The 24,341-nt window shown below is 47.8% G+C and overlaps 1 protein-coding gene across 7 annotated transcripts in view; it reads right to left on the bottom strand.

Moving 5' to 3' along the window:
- Nucleotides 1-24,341, bottom strand: part of TTI1 (TELO2 interacting protein 1) — a 53,976-nt gene that overhangs the window by 4,575 nt on the left and 25,060 nt on the right. For 4 of the 7 annotated variants that reach the window (XM_079945861.1, XM_079945863.1, XM_079945862.1 and 1 more), the window contains 4 exons: nt 22,352-22,492; nt 19,781-19,985; nt 19,404-19,491; nt 6,791-7,514 (listed from right to left, as the gene is read on the bottom strand). In XM_079945861.1, the coding sequence (XP_079801987.1) occupies nt 7,331-7,514; nt 19,404-19,491; nt 19,781-19,985; nt 22,352-22,492 (618 nt within the window). In that variant the 3' untranslated portion in view covers nt 6,791-7,330. Of the gene's footprint in view, nt 1-6,790; nt 7,515-18,355; nt 18,621-19,403; nt 19,492-19,780; nt 19,986-22,351; nt 22,493-24,341 lie in introns of those variants that run through there. The other 3 variants (XM_079945867.1, XM_079945866.1, XM_079945865.1) reach the window with 2 other exon arrangements.

Below are 24,341 nucleotides of genomic sequence, written 5' to 3'. Positions count from 1 at the left end.
TGTGGACAAGGAAATTCCTAAAAGCGGGACTGCCGAGTCAAAGAGTACGTGCATTTAAAATTCTGATAGCCATTGTTGGTTTATTCATTTTATTATATGGATGGACCATAGTTCATTTAACCGGTCCATCCCTCCCTCCCTCCCCAACCCATACTCCTGCTTTCTTTTTAATTCCATATTTACTTTTAGGAAATAGTTAACATTTCATGACTTTTGATGTACCATTTGTTCAGTATTGTTCACTAGAATTTCTCTTTTGGACGGGAGCAAGAGGGTGTTTCAGTCTCTTCTGGATGGATGTTTAAGTCCTATGATTAGGTTACTTCCTATCTTTTGCTTCCAGTCTCTTGAGATACTCATGTAAAGCATTAGGCATAATGCCTGATACATACTGGGCATTTAGTATTTGTGAGTTTCTATAAATCAGGAACAACCTCGCAGTGACTTGCCTGTGCATGTACTCCTTTGTGCACGTGTGAGTATTAAATTCTTAGAGGCAGAACTGCTGGTCAGAAGGTGTGGACATTTAAATTTAGGAGATATGGCCAAACTGACCTCCAGGGAGCTTGTACCAACTTACATACCCGTTTCCCCCAATACTTGCCAACACTTTATTATCCAATCACAGTTTAGGAGATGGTGCAATTTTGGAGACCAACAGTTTTAAATCCTAGCAGACAGGGAAACTGAGACCCTGGGGAGGAGGAGGGACTGCCCAAGGTCACCTGTGAACTGTGGCACAGTTAGATTCCCATTTCTGGCCTCTCCGTCCTCTTCTAGGGGCTGGAGCAGTGCCCAGGGTGGAATGTGTGAGAGCACCAGGTGGGGTCCATGAGGTAAGAAAGGATGTGAAAATGGGGTGGAGAGGAGGTGGGGTGCACCAAGGTCTGGGTCCACTGCACACCTCTGCCTTGGGGAATGTAACATGTTTTATTTCTTGTTATTTTATTATTATTATTTTTTGGCTGTGCCGTGAGGCATGCGGGATCTTAGTTCCCTGACCCCGGATCGAACCCGTGCCCCCTGCGGTGGAAGCGTGGAGTTTTAACCACTGGACCGCCAGGGAAGTCCCATGTTTTATTTCTTGAAGAAACTTCTGACTCTTCTCCGTTACTTCTCCTTATCTCCACCCCCACCCTACCCCCCAGCATCTTTTCCCTTGGAAACAGCCTCAGAGATTCTGAAAGGAGTTTTCCTTACTTCAGAGCCTGCCTGTGTGGGAGGAAGCTGAGGACGTGAGGGTACTGACTGAGAGAGCAGGTTGAGACCCAGGAGCCGTTGTGCGAAAAGAATGGAAAATTATATAAGGAGGGAAAACGGAAGGGGGTGGTGGAGGCAGCCATTCATCACTGCTTTTTAACCCTTTCCTGCTGCAAAAGCGGGCAGCCCCAGATGCTGGGAGATGGCTGCAGTGAGAGACGTTTTCATAAATGGCTTGTGCCTGAGGCTTTGAAAGGTGGTGGGCACCACTCCCTCCTAGCCCTTAGCAGGCGGGTTTTGTACTCTGGGTAGAAGTGTCAGAAAAGGTAGAACAACTCCTAATCTAGGAGGTGATTCCTCTGGGAAATCAGGCTGCTTTTCAAGTGTAATTTGAAAAGTCGCTGCCTCCAAACTTCATTGGGGGTGGGGGAGGCAGGGGGGCAGAGGGAAGAATGCCGTTTATAAAGCAATCAGTGCTTCGACAGAGGCAGCCATCACTCAGAATTATTTTCTGAAATTTGGCCTCTCTTCCTTACTCTGGAGGAAAGGCAACATGGGCACTTTGCTTCCAGTCAAGCCCGACACAGAGGCTGGGGTAAGTCACACAAAGGGAGAGGAACCCTGCCCTGTTCATCAGAGCTGGAGCTGCGGAAAATCATTTCTGGGCTTCTCGACTCTTCCGAATGAGCTGGAGGAAGCCTCATCAGAGGTTCCATTCATCTCACTTCTTACTTTTAAACTTTAAAGCACATATTTATGTGCCTCAAGTTGCCCATGAACTATGGCGTGTCAAACAGTTTGGGGTTGATGGAAGAGGTACATTTTCTCGTCCTGGGACTTTCAGAAACACAATTTCATCACCAGGCTCTCTCCCTTCCAATTTCTCCTGTACGTTGCCACGAGATGCATATTCTGCAAACGCTTTCAGTGCATTACTCACCCGTTCAAGAACCGTCCAAGACCTCCCCTCTTGATCTCTTAAGTCTGGGAACCCCAGGTTGACAGTCAAGGCCCTTCGTACATGTGGCCTCAGTGACCACAACCTTCTCACACCCACCATCCCTAGACCACCAAGCCACCCTTGTCACTCGCCACAAATATGGGGTGGTGAATGCCTGTCATTTTGGCCCCTCTGCACCCTGCAACACTTCTCCTGGTAACCGAATGCAGGGCTTCCTTTTGGGGGAAAGCACCGCACCCCAGTTCCCTCTCCATATGGTTTGGGTGAGCTGACCTGACACCTGCCTCCAGGCCTGCTCATGAGAATGTAGATCTGGGCTTGGCAAACTAAGGTCCCAGGGCCAAAAAAAAAAAAAAAAAAAAAGGCCCCCAGCCTCTTTTTTTTTTTTTTCTTTTGCGGTACGCGGGCCTCTCACTGTTGTGGCCTCTCCCGTTGCGGAGCACAGGCTCCGGACGAACGGGCTCAGCGACCATGGCTCACGGGCCCAGCCGCTCCGAGGCATGTGGGATCTTCCTGGACCGGGGCACGAACCCGTGTCCCCTGCATCAGCAGGCAGACTCTCAACCACTGCGCCACCAGGGAAGCCCTCCCCAGCCTCTTTTGAAAGACTCCTGAGCTAATAATTTTTACATCTGTAAAAGATTGTAAAAAAAAAAAAAATCAAAGAAGATGCCATAGAGAACCTATGCCCACAAAACCTAAAATATTTGCCATCTGGCCCTTTACAGAGAAAGTCTGCCGACACCTGCTTGAATGCACAATGCTTGGTTTGGTTTGGGGCGGGGCGACGGAGGGGCTGAGCTCAGGAGAGCAAGTCCCAGGACTTGAGCTGGAGCTCAAGTCAGAGGGACGTGCACACTCTCCTAACTTTGTTCAGCAGAAAGAACATAAGTCTGGAACTACTGGTGGCCATCTTTGACACTTTACAGAAAGAGGCTGCTGGAGAAGGAAGGCAACACTGGGGGAAGCAGAATCAAAAGACAGACTGACTGGCTGTGGGACCTGGAGCCAGCTGGGCTGGCTGGTCGTGCGAGCCCAGACATTTCTTTCAACTCAAGCCAGTTTGAGTTGGGTCTCCTGTCAGCTGCAAGGGAAGGAGTTATGATGAGTACAGATACTGGCAGGTATGGCCGATGCATTTGGGCATGTTATTACCTTGTCTGGAATGCCCTTTATCCTCTCTGCCTGCCAAAGAGTCTGCTTGTCTTGCCAGGATCTTTTTTTATTATCTCTTTTAGCTTATTTATTTAATTTTATTTTTGGCTGCGCTGAGTCTTCATTGCTGCGCGCAGGCTTTTCTCTGGTTGCAGTGAGCGCGGGCTACTCTCGTTGCTGTGCACGGGCTTCTCATCGCGGTGGGTTCTCTTGTTGTGGAGCACAGACTCTAGGCGTGCGGGTTCCAGTAGTTGTGGCATGTGCGCTCAGTAGTTGTGGCTCACAGGTTCTAGAGCACAGGCTCAGTAGCTGTGGCACATGGGCTTAGTTGCTCCAGGGCATGTGGGATCTTCCCGGACCAGGGCTCAAACCCGTGTCCCCTGCATTGGCAGGCGGATTCTTAACCACTGCGCCACCAGGGAAGCCCTCTTACCAGAATTTTGTCCACGCCCCAGCCCCCCACCCCCGCTGTGGTCCTCTATAGTTCCTGGGTAGCTCGTTCTGAGACATAACCATCTATTTCCTCAGCTATAATTGTCTTGGAAGAGTCGGTATTGCATCCCTAACAAAGCCACGAGCAATGGGGTGGGGATAGGGGGAAGGAAAGCATGTTGTCGAGCCCTGGGCACTAGCTAAACACCATAAACACTACAGCACTTATTCCCCCTGAAGCAGCCGTCAAAAGAGGGGGAGGCAGCAGCTCCATTTTAGAGATGGGAAAATGAAGTGAAGTGACTCACCGAGGTCAAGCAGTTACTAAGAGGCAGAGTCAGAAATCAACCCCAGCTCTGATGAACTCTACATCCATGTTCTCTCCACAGTATGGTGCCCCCTGAGGGCCACATCCAGCTCTTCTCGGGATCCCTTGGATCCAGCTCTACACCTCCCTGAATCCTCCAGGAGCCTCTGCAGATCAGACCTCAAACATCTCAACCTGAAATGCAAAGCCTTTCAGTATCTGCCGATTAATCCCTTCCCCACCCATCTCCAGCCACACTGATACTCAGAGTACTCAGGGTGCACCCGGAATGAGAGAAGAAACCCTCACTGCACCAGCAAGTTTTAACAGGGGAAACGATCACTTTGCAAAGCCTTCGTTAACAAAGACTAGATTGAGTCAGCTGGACAGCTTCAAAATTAAAGTTGCCTGAATATAATAATAACCGGAGAGGCACTCTAATTAGTTTTTGTTTTTTGTTTTTTAATCAAGTGCAACAATCTGCCTGCAGTAATCTGAGAGCGACTCGGGATGTCTTAACTCTTTGAGGAAGAGGTGGGTTTTTGGAACATCACGGCAAGTCCTCCCACGCAGATGATCTCCTGGAGGGCTTCCCCAGAGAGAGAGTTTTGTTACAGCACAGGGTGGGTGTGCATGTTCCCCCCCACACTTCTCAGCACACCATCACGGCCTGCCACACCTAGGGACCTGGGGAAGGAAGGCAGGCTGCTTCAATCTCCCTGGGAGCTAGGTCATGCTCGACAAGTCACGCCACCTCTCTGACCTGTTTTTTCATTTGTCAGGACCTAGAGATTGAATTAGTCTATCACTTTGTGTCCCCAGTGGAATTAGGAACAATGCTCTGTGAATCCTTCTACAATCCCCTCAATTAGAGGGCATTTCTCAAAGGAAATCATCCCAGAATTTTAAAACTGGAAGAGAGTTAAGTGGTTCTCTCTCAGGACTTCTTAACTTGGGAGTTCCTCTGGGGTCAGAGGTGAAGTCTCTGAAATTGTACCCAGAATTTTGGGAGGTCAGCTAAGCAGACCCAGCGAGAGGTGGAGATGGTGCGTGACTGTAGGCTTGGAGGATGCAGCGCCCTCCTGGGAGTGACAGGGGAGGAGGAATGTTTCGGGGGACTGGGTCCTCAGATCTCATCTGATTCCTGGAAGAGCGCAGAATCCTCAAAGCTTAAGAACTCTCTCTGTGGCCCATTCCCTCCACTTTACAGGTGGGAGAACTGAAGGCCAAAGGTGGGTGGTGATGACTCACTGACAGAGCCAGACCAGAAGCCAGCTGGACATCTCATTGCCCTTGCAGGGAAGGTCCTAAAAGGAAAGGAGTGGGGCCTCTCTGGAACTGGCTGGGGACCCTTGCTCCAATAAGTCCCCATGCCAACCATCTTGTTTTGTTTTGCTTTTTTAGAGCTTGGGGATTATCTATGTCACTGGAGGAATTATGTACATAGTGCCTCACCATGCATCTGGGGAGGAAGCATTCATCATTCTCGAATGTGCATCTTTCAGCATGGGTGAGTGAGTGTGTGCATGTGGCTGAGTACCTGAATTTACATAATCTGTGGGTTTTAAATCTCCCAGCTAGAAAAATCAAGTGTTTATCCTGCCTTTTCTACACAAACTCCCTCAAAGTTACCACGTGGTTGATGAAGGGACCAAGGCTCTAGCTACAAGCAAGCCGGCAAGGCGGAGCTGGAACAGCGCTGCTCTGTAATCCCTAATGAACGAGAGGGTCCAGGTGAGGCTCACCAATGGCTGCCAACTTCACAAGAAGAGATCAGACATCATGTACCTCCTGATGGAAGTAAATAATACCACCCACGGCAGAGTGCAGCCAAAAAGCAAAAACAAAAAAACCAAACCCGATCAAGCCTCTTGTTCTGCTTCCTCATTTACAGGAAACACAGGTGACAGGAGCAGCCCATGAAATGACCCCCCACGGGGATGCAATCAGTAAAGCCAGACTGTGGGAAATGCTGCAGAATAAATGACCTTGTTTCCTCAACAAAAAACTTCCCAGGAAAAGAAAAGAGAGGTGGAGGGAGAATCTATAAATTAAAACAGATTTATTAAGGGACATACCGATAATGGCAATGTACACACCTTATTTGCATCCTGATTCAAACACACAGGACCGTTGTTAAATGTTTTAGGTGTGATAATGCTATGCTGGCTGTACATGTTTAAAAAAAAAAAGAAGTCTAGATATGACATCTGGAGTTTGCTTAAAAATAATCCAGGGGCCAGGTGTGGTGTGGAGGTAACTGGGAAGGTGCAGGATGAAGCAGGGCTGGCCACGTGCTGGTGACTGGGTGCAGCTGGGTTATGGGCACGTGGGGCTTCAGAGTACCATTATCCCTGATGGAAAGTTAAAAAATACTTAAAAGGTATCCAAAAAAACTGGCATGACTATTTGCCTTTGGAGAGGGAAACTAGATGTCTGGGGAATGAGGATGGGGAGACTGAGTTTTCATTATTTTGTACTGCTTGGATTTTATACCATGACTTTGTATTATCCATTCATGAACATAGACTCAGTTTTTTTCTTTTTTTTTTTTTTTGGCCTTCCCTTGCGGCATGCGGCATCTTAGTTCCCTGACCGGGGATCAGACCCAGGCTCTCAGCAGTGACAGCGCACAGTCTTAACCACTGGACCACCAGGGAATTCCCCATAAACTCATTTTTAAAAAATCACCCAATTTAAATAACAAACTTCAACGTGAGTTCTTGATCGTACTTTTCATCCAAGAAGTGCCTTTATTTCATTTTCTTCCAAAGAACAGGTAGGTTCTTATCTCCTTCCTTGAAGAGGGGGAGGTGTGTGAGTCCATGCTGCAGGCCGGTGATCTGAAAACTCTCCAATGTGTGATACTTCCACGTGGTCCTCAGGCGGCCGAGGTCATACATGATGGGTAGTACAGGCCTCCGCCCCATGTATCCTCAAGCTCTTGGGTGTGGGTGGGTGCGTGGGGCGGCTTGAGAGGCAGCTAGGGCCGCAGAGATGGTAAGCTAAGGAGTTAAGCCCTTAGAGCTGCCAGACAATGTCATTTGAAAATACCAGGTATGAAAGAGAAGTAACAGTCAGCTGCTTTCCTTCAATCCAATTTCTAAGCAGTGTGATCGATCAATTTATAAATCGATTGGCTGTCTAATCCACCTTGGCAGTCTTCTCTGAGGCCGACGCCACCGCCCTCGGCCAGGGTGGGGTGGGCCCACATCCTCGGCAAGCTCCGCTGGGGACCTCCTCGGGCGCCTGCCTGACTCGGGGGCGGGGCGGGGTCACTGCAGCTCCTGGAGCAGGCGGAGAACGTTGGCTGTGTACGGGTTCTGCTGCCCAGTGGCCCCCCGTAGCTGCACCGGGTGCAGGCTGGGGTGGGGAGGTGTGAACTCCTGTGGGCAGTAAAGCTCGTTCAGGAGGAGCCAGGTGGAGTCGGGGTCTGCCTTCATCAGGTGGAGGAAAAGGCTGTGGAGAGGTGGAGAAGGGAGTGAGGGCACGAGGGAGGGCTGCTGGTCCTCCACCCCAGAGGCTGCTTAGCGGGCTCTTGGAGAAAACAATGATAATCGCATCACTCTGCACAGCAGAACAAAGCCCACTTTCGTGCCTAATACAGGGCCATTAGGACGGTCCCAAAGCCTAACAGAAAGAGAGGTAAAGAGCTTCATATCCGTTGACATAGAGAAAAGGAAAGTAGTTAGTCTGAGCAGAACAATATTGACATCAAACAAGCTCTTGGCAAAGAAACCGGTTAAATGCTGGGCTATAAAACAGTTCTCAGAAGGAATAAAATGGATAGAGCCCACCCCTTATTACAGAGTCCACTTCGCTCACAGGACCAGCCCCAGTGTAGGGACTCCCTCTCCTGCTTGGGGAGCCTGGGCAAACCCTCAACTCCTGAGTCTCAGGTCCTTATCTCTGACCCTCCAGCACGCTGCTGAACTCAGTAGTTGGCCCATTTCTGGCCCCTGAGAGCCATGGATTCTCCGTGGTCTGGATCCCATAGAGGGATCAGATGCAGTTATTCTCCCATGGCAGGATCGGCTGAGCCTGGCTCTGGGACCTTTAGCAGAGGCAGAGCACTGGTGCCCTATACACGACATGAACACAGCTGAAGGGCCAGGGCCACGCAGCACCAGACACCCACCACGGGTGAGGTTCTTTATCTTGGTCTGAACCGTGGGGTCACAACCCTTTGCCTCGTATCTGCTCACATCCCATTTCTGAACGATACCCAGGCCACTGTGCCGGGTAATCCAAGTGTAGACTTCCTATGCCTGGCTGACTCAGCGATTCGGAGTCTGGCTTTTCAATCTCGGGAAGGATGAGGCCCTCCCCTAGCTGGGCGGCTCTCTCTCAGCCACCCTGCCCATCTCAGCTCACGTATCACCCGTGCAGAGAGGGTGGCCTTCCTGACCATGTCACCTAGGTGGTTGCCCCTTATTTCTCTCTCTCAGGACACCCTCCCCAGCATTTATCAATTGCCTGTTTATTGACCATCTCCCATCTCCCTTCCTCACAGCACAAGCCCCTGAGGGCAGGGACCATGTCTGTTTGGTTCACTGCTGTATCTCAGGCACTTAGCACGGCACATGGTTAGCATTCAACCAATACTTGATTGAACAGGTTTCATGTTTAATAAGGGACTTATTATGCTGCACACTAATGATTTCAGATGGCATCCCTCTTTGAAGTAAGTTATATTCTGTAAAATGATCTAAAGGAGAGGTCAACTGCTCACTACCAAGGAAGAACCAAGGATGTTACTAACAGGAGTCACGTTACCGCAGATGTCACTAGCTGTATGGCTTGCCTCCGTCTCAGTTTCCTCATTTCTAAAACTGGGGATGTACTTCACCCAGGGTTCTGCTGGGGTTTAAACGAGAAAACACAGATCCAGCCCTACACAGGGCCTCCCACATGCGATCCCTGTCTACCAACTAACAGCGGATAGAATCTATTTGATGGATCACATTTTATTTTTGATGACCATTCCTAGGACCCTCTCCCGTACTGCTGGGCATCAGACAGGAATGTAAATGCTTGCTGAACAGAGCTAAATTCTGTTTTTAATTTCGTTAATCTAAAAAGCCTGTGCCGTCAGGGGATTTGGGTTTTACTTTGGTGAAACCAATTTTTTTTTTTTTTTTTTTTCCCGGTACGCGGGCCTCTCACTGTCGTGGCCTCTCCCGTTGTGGAGCACAGGCTCCGGACACGCAGGCTCAGCGGCCACGGCTCACGGGCCCAGCCGCTCCGCAGCATGTGGGATCTTCCCAGACCGGGACACGAACCTGTGTCCCCTGCATCGGCAGGCGGACTCTCAACCACTGCGCCACCAGGGAAGCCCCGGTGAAGCCACTTCTGCTTTCTTCCTTGGGTTTAACAGACATATGCTAAGGAGGCAAGGGAGACAGGTGGAGGGGGCACTTTGACACACTTTCTGGCCTGTTTTGTGCCCGAACAATTTAAGTTTTCTTTACTTAGGATAATCTTGAATTTATAACCTCAGCGGTGGTTGCTGGAGAAGTGATTAGAATATTCTAATTCATCGTTTCCACTTCACCGCAGAAAGGAGATGGGGCCTGCGTGGGAGACAATTTTTGTTTAAAAACAAAAATATCTTTGATAATTAGAGTGGCACGGGAAATTATGAAAAAAATGCACCAAAAATGGGAAGCAGATTTCTATTTACACGTGACACAGTTGACAGTTTTCCCTGGTGCCAAAGACTGTTAGAATGCAAATGGTTTCATTTGATTTTTTTTTTTTCCCCTTCAAGAACTGGAACAAGCTGCAGCATGGGCGCACCCTCAGCTTCAAGGAGTATTTTGATCTGGGCGACACCCAGCAAAGTGGTGCCGTGGCCCAGTTCAGTCACAGCTCTGCTCTGACTTACACGGCATGGAAACGTCGCAGTGTTCATTTTTGGTCTCCTTTTTAACTTACTAAATGCGGGTGTTGTACTCGTTGGCAGGAAAGGAAAAGGCAGGAAGCCACTCTCTTTGCCCTTCGAGATCCCTAAATAAAATGCCAACAGGGAGGCAAAGGAAAAATCGTGTGCAACGTTCATCTTCTTTTAGTAAGCTAGAGCCATACTCTTGGACAAATTATTTTGGGTCTCACTTCTGAGCTCTTAAAGAGGTAGAATCCCCAGAATTGCAGGTGGCAACGCAAGTTTCTTCTCCACCTCTGCGGCCGGGAGCAAATTATTTTGCCTTTGTGGACCTGTTTCCTCCTTCTCCAAAGGAAAATAATCACACCTACCCGACCCTCCTCACAGGTTTGTTCTGAGGCTCTCAGGAGATGAGGTGCAGGAAAACACTCTGAAGTGTATAATGAAAACACTGTTCCTTCCAGAGAGTGTGTGTGTGTCTAAGGAATAATTATCACTACCAACCCTGGCAGCACTGCCATACCATGGAAAATTCTCAGATGCTCTGTAAAGGGCAGAACATTTGTCTTTTGTTTCCGTCATAATTTCCTTCATACTGACTTGATAGGGGTCCCAATTCTCAGCCACTGGGGTTGTAATTTTGTCCATTACTTTCAGGAAGAAACGAATGTAATATTCTCTGCCCTCTGCATGCCTGAGGTCGGGAGCAAATGCCGTGCCATGCAACCAGGTGGCTGGCAGGCATAGCTGTGCTCTTGCTTGGCAAAAGGCATGCAACCCGCTGAACTCTAAACACTGACAAATTCTGAACCTGGACCCCTGTTCACTTTGAGGCCCTGGGAGCTGAGCCTGAGACCCAGGAGGTCTTGTCTGAGTACTCAGCCGCCCAGTTTTCCCCCAAACTCCAGTATTGCTTTGTCCTGGGACCAGTTCCTGCCCTTTCTGAGCTGGCGAGAGGGGCTCCCAGACAATGAAGGGAAGAAGGCTGAAGACCTCGAAAGCATCCTTTTGCATAATCAAAAGACAAAAGACAAAGAGGAGATCTCTGCTTTGAAGTCATAGGAGTAACTGCCTGGAAAATGTTCCTAACACATCTTGAGACATGGCCGAGATGGCTGTTGAACATGCCAAGTGGCTGACTCCATCTTTTTTCAAACCCAAAGAGAAACACTTTAAAAAAATATATGTACACCATTTAACTCCTGAACAAAAATTTCTTTCTCTTTCCCCCAGGCCCGAATCAGTGGCTCCAAGGAGCCCAGTTATCAAGAGATTATCTGGTCCCCAGAGTTTCGGGAGCCACTCAGCTGTGCCTCCTGCCTCCGAGTGTCCTGAGGCGAGTGATTATCTCTCAATAACCTGTAGGGTCCTGTAGCTTAAATGATAACTTGACTTTAAAAAATTTAGAACTCGCTGTTAGGCAGTTTCTAAGCAACCTCTGTTTCCATGGCAAAGAAGCCTGGTGTTTATACTGATTTTTCACTTAAAATGCGGTTTTATTGAATTTCACTTCATGCAGGCAGCCATTTCCCTGCACTTCAGCCCTATCTACAATTGACGGGTATCAGTAAGTACCTAATAAACTCCAGACACCAAACCAACAGAAGGGACTCATTCCTTTATGATCAATATCAGGTGCTCCGAGTGACAAAGCTGGGGGTGATGTCGCCTGGGGAGTTGGGAAATGTGCTGCTAGAATCTGGCTGGCCGGGTCTGGTTCCCTCTCTGCGTGGTTCACCAAATGTTTACTAGCACCTGGTCCAGCTCAGGCACTGCGTCAGGTGCGTGGGACACAAAGACGGATGGACAAAGGCTCTGGCCTCAGGGCTCCCTGTCTGGTGGGGAGGACAGACTGACCACAGAAGCCCATGATACAATGTAAAGAGGGCCAGGCTCAAGTCACAGGTGGGCCAGAGCCGGGGAAGGATTCCTGAGGTGGGGACATGGCAAGTCACTTCTCTGTACATCAATCAGATCAGTTCTAACCCCCTTCCAGCTCCAACACTCCCAGCAGTTCTCAAGCATAGGGGCTGGATCATGGGCCCTTTCACCCCAAATGCAGCAAAAGGACACCCCTCTGTTGAAGATGCAAATATTACAGAGTACGTCCTCACCATCTTGGGTTAGACAACACCTGCTCAAGGGGAGCTCTAGAAAACCTCTAGCCAATCGAGGCCCAGCAAAGCTAAATAAACTTAACTGAAATTCAGAGCTCCCAGCTCTCCTGGGTGACAGGCTATTCTTTCTCTGTCAATTACTTGCTTGAGGGATCTGCTGCTCCTTGTCTCTTTCTGGGTTTATAAAATGCTCTCATGAGCTGTCTGCGTAAATGCCGGTGGTAAAGGACTTGCGGCTTTGTGATGTTTATTTATTTATTTATTTATTTCGGGGCATCTGAAGAAGTTATTCAGGGTGTCTCCTTAGGGACACGATACAGGCTATCTCTACGTGGGCACGACTAAACGCAATCGGAGGGTAAACTCACTTGTTGGAAAGCAGGCACACCTGCAAAGTTATTTTGGCTTCCCTGTTATTCCCCTTCTGGCAGAACAGCCTTCACACTCTTTTTTTCTGTGGCCATCTCTTCTCCCGTGACTCCGTACATGATGATGCTACAAATGAGGTTGTGTGTTTCCTTTTAAATAAACGGATGCTCAGGGTGTCGACGTGTCCGAGCCAGCAAGCAATGGGGCAATGCTTCCATACTCAGTAATTTACTCTAATGGGTCTCGGTTCATCCGTTAACCAGTATTTCAAGCCTGTCCTTTCTTGCTATTCAATTTAGCTATCTTCCCCTGCACGCGGGTCGTTTTTTGTTTCTAAATGTTGGAAATGGAGGATTATGACTTGAAGCAACAATTTACTCTCCAAATAAATACTACCAATTACCTCTGCAGCTATACATACTCATTCGACTTAACTCTATTTACCTGTTCACAGTCATTCATCTATCGATCGCCAACCCACACACTCACACAGAGGCCGATATTAAAAATATTTAAATGCAACGGGGACAGGATTTAAAACCATAAACACCAGTGGAAGCTTACAATGATAATCGAGTCCCTGAAGTACCACAAGACAAAGTACCATAGATGCTGTGGAATGACTCCATTGCTTTGTGCATATTTAAAAAGATATGGCACTGAGAGGCCCAATCTGTTACTGACAATTCAAAAATAAGCCAGAACCAAGAAGGGTTTAAATCCCACTGGGGCAGAATCTAAAAGCAGCCCTTTCCATCTGGCCAGCTCTCCCCGCTCCAGGCCCCACCTTCGGCCTAGATCCCATGATGACAACGCTGCTGGGCGCAGATTTCAAAGTGGCCCCGGCCGTCTGCACTCTCAGGCCGCATGCAGCGTTTCCTGGTCCTCCCTGGAAGATTCACACCCTTGCAGATAAAGACATCTTCGTGGCAACCTACCTGTTTTGCGCCCCCCTGCCCACCACCCCCAAACTGTTTCCCTGTAACCCACGCTCTGGCACTAAGCCAGCAGCCTCCACTGATGGAGTCATCAGAAACAGCTCTAGGAAATGTACTTCTGTATTTACTGCAAGGACATTAGGAATAATCAGTCACAATGGTACCTAGCGTTCTTCTAACATGGCCCATGGGGAAATTTTCTCAGGGTTCAGCACCAAGGGAATTCCAGAGCTGTGCTTCCTTCTAAAAGCTTTCTTTTCTTATTTCAGTGATGACTGGAATGTGTGCAGCAGATGCGTTTCCCTCTTTGCCTTGTCTGTTAGGAGGCCCAGAGCCACGCTGCAGGCTCATCTCTAGCGGAGGTGAAGAGTTCAAAGCCTGCATTTTATATATTAACCTCAACCCTGGCTTCACCTTGTTCTCCCTCTTATTATTTTTCCTTAAAAAATGTCTTCACTTCTTATTTACCTTGCTGCATACACTTAAGTTTATAAGATGCTTTAGGTCTTTTTTGGAATGAGGAGGAAGTTTAAATACTGATAACAAGTATTATTGATTGACTTTTTAACTCTGGGCTGACATTTTGTGCTAAAGACTAATATACATGACTTTACTGAATCTTTGTGATAATTTTATTAGGTGGAAAAAATAGATATGCTTATTCTAGTCTTATAGATGAGGAAATTGAGACTTCGAGAAGGAAGTTAATTTGCCCAAGGGTATACCACTACTGAACAGCGATGTGAGGCCAACTCTACCTTGATCTTCAGCTTAGAACTCTCAACACAGTACGTGGCTAATAAGAGACTCTAAAGCATCTTTTAAATAAATACACATATAATAAGACAATTGAGGCCATGTCCTTGGCTACTTTACTTGGTGCTGAGATCATCAACATTCACTCCTGCCTCCCCTGCAAAGGGATGAAATGACCACCCTGTGGTCGGCCAAGGCTTCTGATATTTGAAATCTACTTTGTGCACGTGGTCCACCTACCAGGCTCGATCTCCCGCCAAGAGCATCGTGGTTCCTGACCCAGTATGGCATATACAAGTGCATGTACGCCCCACACTCGGCTTTCCAACTGGGTGGTGAAATGGATGACCCTGGCAGATTATCAATCACGTGACAACACCAAGGAAGCAGGGGAAGGGCTGGCTGCATTTGATTTTAGTAGCACAGAGGTCCCTGCCTTCAGATCTGAAACTCAGCAACCCACTTTGTCTGTAATCTGCATGGCAGATGTCTCTTATCTTTGACACCAGGAAATCATGCCTATATATGCACAGTGAACAGCTTCAGATCTGAGTGTATTTTTAGAACAATGAGCCTTGAAGAGAAAAGCAGCAATGCCTGTCAAAAGATGGATAATGGGAAAGCTAACTATTTGGGTCTGGATTTGTCAACTATTAATCGAATGTCAAAAGGGAAAACATTAGGAGTGCCCTCATTTCCATAGGAAACGGCTTTGCAGCCCAAGCTCAAACAAACTGCCCACACCATTTAAGGGGATGAGCTACTAATTTCAAGCTCAGCTGAACTACTGGATCACCTCTGTGGCTCCTGATCCATTCAAATATAATAGGCCCACGTGTGAGAGGAGTTGGGGCTCTGACGGGGATGAAATGAAAGAGCCTCTGCCAGTCTGACTTCCTCCAGGGTTTGAAGGCAGCGGCTGCATTTTTGATGGGCTGGGATCCTACTGCTAGAAAGAAAGCGGGGAAGTCAGTCAGTAAATGAACCTTCAAACTCTTGGTCCTGGCTTCTCATGCAAAAGGCGGTAGGAGGAGGTAGAACAATTAACATGAAAGAGATCCTTCTGAGATGAAAACCCCAGTTTAGATTTCAGTCAAGATGAAGCAGGCTTCCAACAAGAAATTCCATGCCCAAGTGTATACGTGTACATGTAACATATACACAACACATTATATATTTGGCAAATTTATATATCTCCCATAAGGGTGTGTATACACACATAAATAAAACTCCAGAACGTAAGCACCATGAGGGCAGAGGCCTCCTCTCTCCTGCTCCCTTCTCTTTTCAGTGCCTACAACAGTGCCGGGCACACAGCAGCTCCTCAGCCAATCAGCAGAATGAATGAACGCCGAGCGTACTCTCTTACATATTAATGCTATTCATCCGCATGGTGGTTCTGGAGGAAGGTGTTATCACCAAACCCAGTTTACAGAGGAAGGAAATGAGGTGCAAGGAAATGAAGTCATTTGCTCAAGGTCACAGAGCCAGTAAGATGTGAACCTAGGTTTGTCCACCTCCAAGGCTGGTGCCCTTTGCCCATACATACAATGGCTAAGCGAGGAAGATGGGAGGGCCCTCTCCCTTCCCCACCACACACATCAGGAACCACAGCACCCAGCACCTGTACAACCAGGAGGTGCAACAGGCTGGTCACTACTTGCTGGCACCCTGCGTCCCCACCTGGGTTCTGGGGTTGACAGGTGGAAACCACGTGGCCTAAGAGCATTGTTGGGTATGGACTTCAACTTTTAAAAAATAGATATTTCCTAGTTTTGTTCCGTTTAGCCCCAGGGTGGAAGACTGACTGATTTATGCACAAGAAAGGGAGCCTCAGAGGCTGCTCAGAGAGAGGCCCAAGGAGTGTGGTTTTAATGGAGTTGAGTTGAACCAGGCTGAGAGCATGTACTGGTTGGAAGGAAAAAAACAGAAATTTGGGGAATGTGCTCTCATCTCAAATTCCTTTCATATGCAGGAAGGAAGAGCTCTGTGGCCAGGAAGGCACAGAACTGTGGAGGCCCACTGCATGCTGGGAGGTATCTCAGAGGCTTCTAGGGCCACTGGAGAATTTATATCAGTTAAGTCTGCCAAGGTTGAGATGCAGGCGTGGCTGATATAACCTGTTATTTTGTAATCCAGTGCTTATTCTCAGGGACTCGGCCTTATTTACAGCTCATGATATGCTGACCCCTCTTCCCATACCCCAAATATGGTTTTCTCATTTGTTATCCACTGAAGTCATTTAACTAGGTGGACTCTGGGGGAGTCGGTATTTTTTCTTGCATGGCCAGTTCACAGTGACACCTGGTGGTAACAAATGGCAAGGTTACACCCTGCTCTTACCCCCGCCCCCCAACTGCCCCCCACCCAACCAAGTTGCAAGATTTATGTCCCTCCTTACAAGGCACATTTGCTAGATAAAAGCATTAAACTGGAATGGCTTCTCCGTTCTTAGCATTTACAGCCTTGGTTGTATCAACCACCCCCTGATCAATTTCCATTTCTAGAGTTTACAGCCTGGATGTAAAAGCCTGCCACAAAGGCTCTATTTAATACGACAAATTAAAAAAGCAAACACAGGCTTGGTCATTCTTTGGAGCCAGGAGAAGCAAACAGGAGGAAGGAAAAATCCAACTGTAATGCACACAAAGAGGAACTTTCACGGAGCTGCGAGTTCGCCTCCATTCCAACGTGAGGGAGGCTGCTCTGCAGAGGTCCCCACCGCCACCTGCCACACCTACAGACACAGCTGCTCATCCACCTCTCTGAGAATGCAGGAGGCCTCAGAGCAGCCACCTGCCCTCACAGGTTTCCTCACCAGCCCCGCCTGATCCAAAGCCAGCCGGTCAGCTGCCCAGTGTCGGAAAGTCACTACTTCTGAGGGAACTGGGGCGTCTCTGGGTGGCTCTGGCTTTCACTAGTTCTTTTGAATACGGAGCTGAAGCTTGAGTTTTTGTAACCCTCTGGCTACAGATCTCCCCCTTGGGCCCTGGCAAAGAACACACAGCGTTCTCTTCTCCCCTGAGTGGGTGGAGGTGTCACTGACAGCTGTGTGGGGAACACTGAAGGGCATGTGTGAAAGCGGGGGGCTGGGGTGGAGGCTCCTGCAGGGGATCAGGTAAGAGATGAGGGTGACCTGGCCTGCCCTGGCAGCTTGGAGGTGAAGAGAAGCAGTTTGAAGAGAGATTTTGCAAGTTAGGTAGACAGGCTTCACTTCTGGAATGGATGTGGGGTGTGATGGAAAGAGAAGAATTCAGGACAAACAACCGGATGGATGTGCGGCCACCTGCTGAGCTGGGAACTCTGTCTCACTCAGGGACCTCATTAGTTCCCGGAGGTCTGACTGTTTTCATACTAATTGGCCCACCCATCTCCCTCTCTTCGCTCTGTAATGAGACTCACAAAGAGACCAGATTTCCTATTGTCCCAGACGGCTTCTCCTATTTAGAGAGCTTATTAATTTCTGAATCAAGATGCCAAGTCAGCTCCTGATCAAGGACAACACAGATATTTTTTTCCCTGACTTCAAAATAAGTTTGCAGATGATATGTACGTAAAGCAGTCAACTTTGCACTTCCTCCCTGCCCCGCCCGTCAGAGGGAGGTCATCTGACTCAACCTCAAGTGGAACAAAGAGGTGCTGCAGTCAGGCCTCTGGCTGCAATCTCCTCCCCGCAAGGCACCTGGAATTCCAACTCAAGAGTCAGTAAGGTCCAATTCGGGTTTAACTGCTTTCAGTAGCAAATAAGGAAAATTAGAAATGAAAAGATAATGAATTGTGAATATAAGCTTGTTTGATGGGTCTAAACTTGAAGGATGGGTATGGGGCGGGTGTAGGAAGAGTAGAATGGGACAGGGAATGAGAAAACCAGATCTTTGGGACTCTTGGCTGTAACAGGCACCCAGAAGAATTTGCTTCAAGATGGATTCATCATGTTTGTGAGTTGTACTTTAAGTCATAGCACAATTAGCTTCAGGAACACTGCCCGGAGGAGGACTATTTTCATCCTAAGTTGGTTCTTTAAGGAATAAGAATGTCCGGGGACAAGAAGCTCTTTGGGATGCACCCCTGTGCTTGAGAAACCATGATGGATTCTGGGCCTAGGGGATGTGACAGGAAAGGGACAGAAAGAAAAAACGGAACTGGGGAAATCAAGAGCAGAAAACTGCAAAGGATAATAAGTCAATTCAAAGAGATATTTCCGTCGCTCCAAGAGAGTGCAAGGCTTATAAGGGAGCAAGTTGGCTTTCCTCATTTCACAGACAGAGCAGCCTTTCAGCCCTTCAGGGAGTAAGATGACGCCTACCGCACCAAGGAAGATCAGGGACACATTTCCAGAAGCTGATGAAGTGGGAAGGACTGTTTCTTTGCCCGGGGAGGTGGAGCTGCAGTGCCCAGAGCGGCAGGCAGTGCCAGGCCAGACAGGCCGGCTTTCACCCCAGCTGCAGATGTCCAGGGCTGGCAGTTCCAGGGCACAGGCTGATCCTGGCTAGAAGGAGAGCTGGGGAAAGGGGGTCAGGGTACATTTTGGGTCTCAAGTCTGGGGAATGCTCCTGTGCTCAGAGTTTTAGCTTTTGACAAATAGCCTTTAGGACTCTAGGAACCAGACATAGCTTCTCCTGTTAGAGGTGGTACAGCTACTCTCTAATAAGCAAAACTCTTAGAAATTAGAATCACATAATTTCAGAGTTGAAAAGGCCCTTTAAATCATTAGTCCAGTGGTTTTGAACGTTTCTTGGTTCACAGACTCCTATTATAATCGGATGAATGATGTGGAATCTGTCTAGAAACAGATACGTACATGTCTGCTTGCACACACACAATTCTGCATACAATTTGTGAGGGTTCACGGCACCTGACACCCATTAAGATGCTCTGTGGAGCCAAGGTTTGCTAGATCAATAATCCAATGCTTTCACCTTGTGGATGAGGAAGCTGAGAGAGAGGTGCCAGGGTCACCTGGTCACCAGAAGAGTAGGGCCTAGAAGCCGATCACCCTCTGACCAGGAGAGTGCTTTGTCCCCTACAAGACACCACCTTTCTGCTTTTTGCCCCTTTGGAATTGTTGCTGATGCTGCAGCAGCTGAAAAGGTTACTTTCAAAGAGAAATGTGTCTAGTAAAAATACCATCTCTAGATGTTGGCACAGTTAAAGAAATCATCTTAACCAGGCAAGAAGAGAGAGAAGAGAAAAGAACAGAGATGCCTCAACTCTGCTCCCCATTAGCAAATCATCTATAATTTAGGACAAACGTAAAGAGATGCGGGTGATCAAGCAGACGTACCTCCTGGCAGCCTCTTGTAATTTCACGGGCTGTTTGGCACTGAGGTAAATCAAGCAGGCATCAGCTACTTTATTCAGGTCACCCTCACCTGCAGAGAGGAAAAACAAAACAAGCGTTGGCCCTCAGGCTTCAGTGGGGATGAGCAGGCACCAACTGCTGTCTGATGAAACTGGCACAGCTAGGCAAGATGCTGTGGGCTCTGTACTCCATCCCAAGTCAAAAAACACAGCAAGGTAAATGGATAAATGAGGCCAAAGTGAGATGGAAGGATGTGCACAGGACAGGAGATGACAGGAGCATGGCTGAGTGAGGAGGGCAAGGATGGGGGTGAGACAGTGTACAGTGTGTGTGCCCAGGTGAGACTGGCTGGTACCTACCTAGGTCCAGTCTCTCACAGAGGGGGCCCAGGCCCTGCAAGACGGCCAGCTGCAACTTGAAGGCCAGCGTGTGGAAGTAAACTGGTCCAGCCCTGGCACTGATGGGAGCCTGGCTGACTAAAGAGCCAGCCAGCTTTGGCAGGACATCTTTGCAGAACCGGTTCCTTAGAAAATCGCCACACTTGCCTCCCAGGGTACGCAAAACCTGTGGAAACAGACCCCAACCCAGTGACTGAACGTTGCCAAGGCAGCGAGAGCACTAAAAGAATGTTTGCTAATTCAATTTCATCTAGGTCTCTGCTTGAAAAAGAAAAATAGAATTATTGCTGTTAATTCCTTGCCCACGGTTTGTGATTCTGACAGTTATGAATTTGGAGGTCTCTGCTCCCGAGGCATGGCTGCTTCTAACCATAAATACAGATTACATGGAGAATAATTCAAAGGAATCTTGGGTTGGATAAATAGTATGGTTAATACCTGGATTTCCCTTCCTTTTTTGTTAAAAAAAAAAAAAAAAAAGAGCTTAAAGCAGTTCACATAGATCATCTCTCGAATCTCCCTAACATCCCTTGAGGAAAGACTTGTGCTTTTAACTCTAGCTAGCTGAACAAACATAAACAGGCCCAGTAGCTGAGGTCCAGCTCAGCTGCTGCCACGTACAGGCATCGAAAAGGGCAGTGGCTGGCTGAGGTCCTTGGCTGGGTCAGGACAGGGTCCCCAGTGATCCGAGCCGAGTCAGAGTTCCTTCTGTTCCATGGCACAATCTCTTATGTACATCACCCTCATTCCATCTTTCACGACAGGCAGTCTCTTTGCATGTCTTGTTTTAAACCTTCTCAAGCAGAACATATTGAAACGTTTTGCCCCACTGCACAAGACTGAGTATACAGGATAATAAGAATTTCTTTAAAAATTGGTAAGCAAGGGACTTCACTGGTGGCGTGGTGGTTAAGAATCCGCCTGCCAATGCAGGGGACACGGCTTCAATCCCTGGTCCGGGAAGATCCCACATGCCACAGAGTGACTAAGCCCGTGTGCCACAACTACCGAGCTGGCGCTCTAGAGCCTGTGAGCCACAACTACTGAGTCCGTGTGCTACAACTACTGAAGCCCACGTGCCTAGAGCCTGTGCTGCTCAACAATAGAAGCCACCGCAGTGAGTAGCTCCTGCTCGCTGCAACTAGAGAAAGCCCGCACACAGCAATGAAGACCCAACACAGCCAAAAATAAATAAGTTAAATAAATAAATAAACCAAAAAAATTGGTAAGCAAGGCATATCCAGGACAGAGAACATTTACCAACTTTGTAGAGAACAAGGCACATATTTCAGGGCCCTCAGCAAGACTGCACAAGGCCTTACGGACCTCAAGGGTCACTAATGGGTCTGGGAGTGGAAAAGCAGCCTCAGTTACAGTGCACGTATCTTTATATTTTTTCATTTTTCTATATTTGCTGTCATTTCAGATAAACTATTAATTTTCATAAAGGAAAACGGCACATCTGAGTGACTTAGCAAGACCTCCCTCCTTCTCCTCTCCCCAACCTCCCTCCTTCCCTCTCCCCCACCTCCCTCCTTCCCTCTCCCCCCCCGACCCACATGTGCGTGTGCGTGTATGTGTCATTTTGTGTATTTTGGCTTGGAAAAAAATATTAACGATTTTTTTATATGTTTTAAATGTAAGCTTACATTTTGGTCCAGTATATGCTGAAGAATCTTACAGAAACAAAATACTTTAGCCAAGTATATTAGCTGCATTCCTGGCTTCATTCTATACCCTACGCATCTTTTTTCTTTGCCTCACCTTGCTCACCCACTTCTAATTGATGTTAGCTTGCTATGGTAAATGTATCTCTGTAACTTGCCTTAAGTGCTTTTCAGAACAAGGAAGGATATAAATAAATAAACCAAAATATGTGTGCTAATATAAGCCAAACTAAGTCAGGGAGAATAATACCTTACACACACAGAGGGCTTTTAACTTTTCAAAGCATTTCACTAAATGGTCCCACTTTATCCTTGATGACAACAACTATGAGAAAGGTGGGATAGGTGGTCATGGGCTTTGTCCAGAGTCACTCAGCTGGACAGAGGATGCCCATTGCTAGAACCTAGTCAGTCTTCATCTTGACTCTTGTGCCGTGCACAGAACATGGGCATGAACTCAGATTCAGGTACTATCACTTCCTAGCTGTGTGATCTTGAGAAAGTTCCTTAACTTTCTGGGCTTGTTTCCTCCTCTGTCAAAAATGGGGATACCAGTATCTTCCTTATAAGGTTGTTGTACGGAGATGAGCTCATGTGTGAAGTGCCAAGCATGTCGCCCGGCACAGAGGAGGTGCTCAATGAATACCGGTGGCCCTTTTCATCTACTAGTTCTCTCTGCTTCAAATTCAAAAGGAAACTGACTTTATTTTCTTCTTTGTGCTCTTCTTATTTGCCTATACTTTCTTCAAGGTATAGTAGGTCACAATTGGATAAAAAGAGAACTACCCCCAAAAGACACCACTGAGCTCTGTGCTCACTTCCCTCCATCCCCATGACTGATGGCGGTGGGGCAATAGTGCAGTACCTTGAAGGCTCTGAGCACTGCCAGGGGGTCATCATTTGTGAGTCGGTGCACGAGCGAGGGCCAGGCCCGATGAGCCAAGGGAAGGAGCTGGTTCTTGTGGGACTGCAGAACAACCACACACAGATCCAGCACATCTAAAACCTGCAAGAAAAGAGGACAGTATTTCGGCAGATAGTCAAGGCTTGAAACGAAATACCTGGGATCAAGTCACCATTTTAAAAGAGTAAAACTTAGAAACTCATGAGTCAAGGAAATCTTTACGAGTCCTGACTACATGCCAAGCACTGGCTAGGTACTGGGTGGGGGGCACACAGGGACAAAATACTTACATTTCCTTTCCTTGGCTTATGGTCAACTGGGGAAAGACTTCAGATAACACCGAAATAACGGGATGAATGACTACTAATTGTGACAAGTACAAGGAAGGAAAGTCAAGGGGGAAATGCAAGACACTAAAGGGGGGGATCTATACAATACAAACTGTTGGGAGGGCTTCTCTGAGGAAGTAACTTCTATAAGGAGGCATACTGGAAACAGTAACGAGGAAGACCCAGAGGAGGGAGAGCTTGCAATGCTTAGAAAACTAAAGCAGGGCAGCGTGAAGCGTGACAGAGGAGGGGTAGGATGGGACTGGACCTCGACGACGTCACATTAAGACTTTTTAATTTTGTACTGAATGTGGTGGGGAGCCGTGGAAATGTTCAGGCACGTGCTGTGATACAATTCCTGTTTTTAAAAAGTCACTCTGGCTGCTGAGTGGAGAAGGGACTTGAAGTGGGAGTGAGAAGTGAGGAGGCCCTTGAGGGAGCCACGGCGCACGTCCACATGGGAGGCGGGGAGTTACGCGGCTACATGGTCGTGGCTGAGGCAGAGAAGTGAAGGGTTTGAGATCTGTTTTGGAGATGATATGGCTTAAATTGCTGAAGGACTCACTCTTGGGGAGATGACGAGAGGAATCAAAAAGAGCTGCTTGGGTTCAGGCTTAGCAACTGAATAGATGCAGGTGCAGCTTAATGAGACAGGAACAAAGGAGAAGGAGGAAACCGGGAGGGTGGGTGAGATCAAGTTCTGTTACCTCTAAATGAAGAGGTCAAGTAGGCAGCTGGGACACAGGTCAATCTCAGAAGAAAGGTCTGGGGTAGACTAGATGTAAATTGGGGTTTTTATCTTCCCTGAGAATATGTTTCCTGATCTCTCATGTCTCAAAGCTCACTGAAGACAGACGACCTGCTCAGTGTCACAGGCAGTGGTCGCCACGATAACCAAGTGCAGGCTTCCCTCCTGCACATATGGGCCAGCCTTTCCAGAGCAGGGGAAGGTACACGTCTGAGTCAGGAAGACAGAGTAAGGTCTGCAGTAAACCCTTACTGGATGACTACTGTGTGCTGGTCACACGGAGACTGGAACAGAAACAAAGAACAAAACAGGCCCTGCCCTTGAGGGCTGAATAGTTAGGCAGGGGAATAAGAGAAACCTCAGGAGAGCAGAGTAGTACAGTGGAAATGGCTTTGGTATCACTGACTGGCTTTGGATTTGAGTTCTGTCACTAACTGGGCAAGTTACATCATACTTCAGTGAATCATTCCCCTTCTGCCTGGAATGTTCTTCCCCCTCCGTTTGCCCCTGCAGGGCTGGCTCCTTCTCAGCCTTTAAGTCTCAACTTAAACATTATCACCCGACAACTGGTCTCAGTCAGAACGTAGCTCCCTCTTATTCAACAGGATTTGGTAGAGTAGGTTCCCAAAATGTGTTTACTACATGGGTGAATTTTCTATCATAGAACCTTCTTATTACCTTCATAGCATTTCCTCCACGTATATGTATTTGTGTATTACCCCTTTCCCCTCGAGAGACAGGAAGTTCCATGAAGACAGGGATCATGTCTGCTTAGTTTCCTTCTATATACCCTCTGCCTGACCTATAGCAGTCCTCAATAAGCATTTAGTGAATAAGTGAATGAGTGTATATGCCATGTCTGATGCTAACTGTT

The sequence above is a fragment of the Stenella coeruleoalba genome (assembly GCF_951394435.1).
Source record: "Stenella coeruleoalba genome assembly, chromosome: 15".
Classification (NCBI taxonomy): Eukaryota; Metazoa; Chordata; class Mammalia; order Artiodactyla; family Delphinidae; genus Stenella; species Stenella coeruleoalba.
This window is presented reverse-complemented; position numbering and strand designations above follow the sequence as displayed.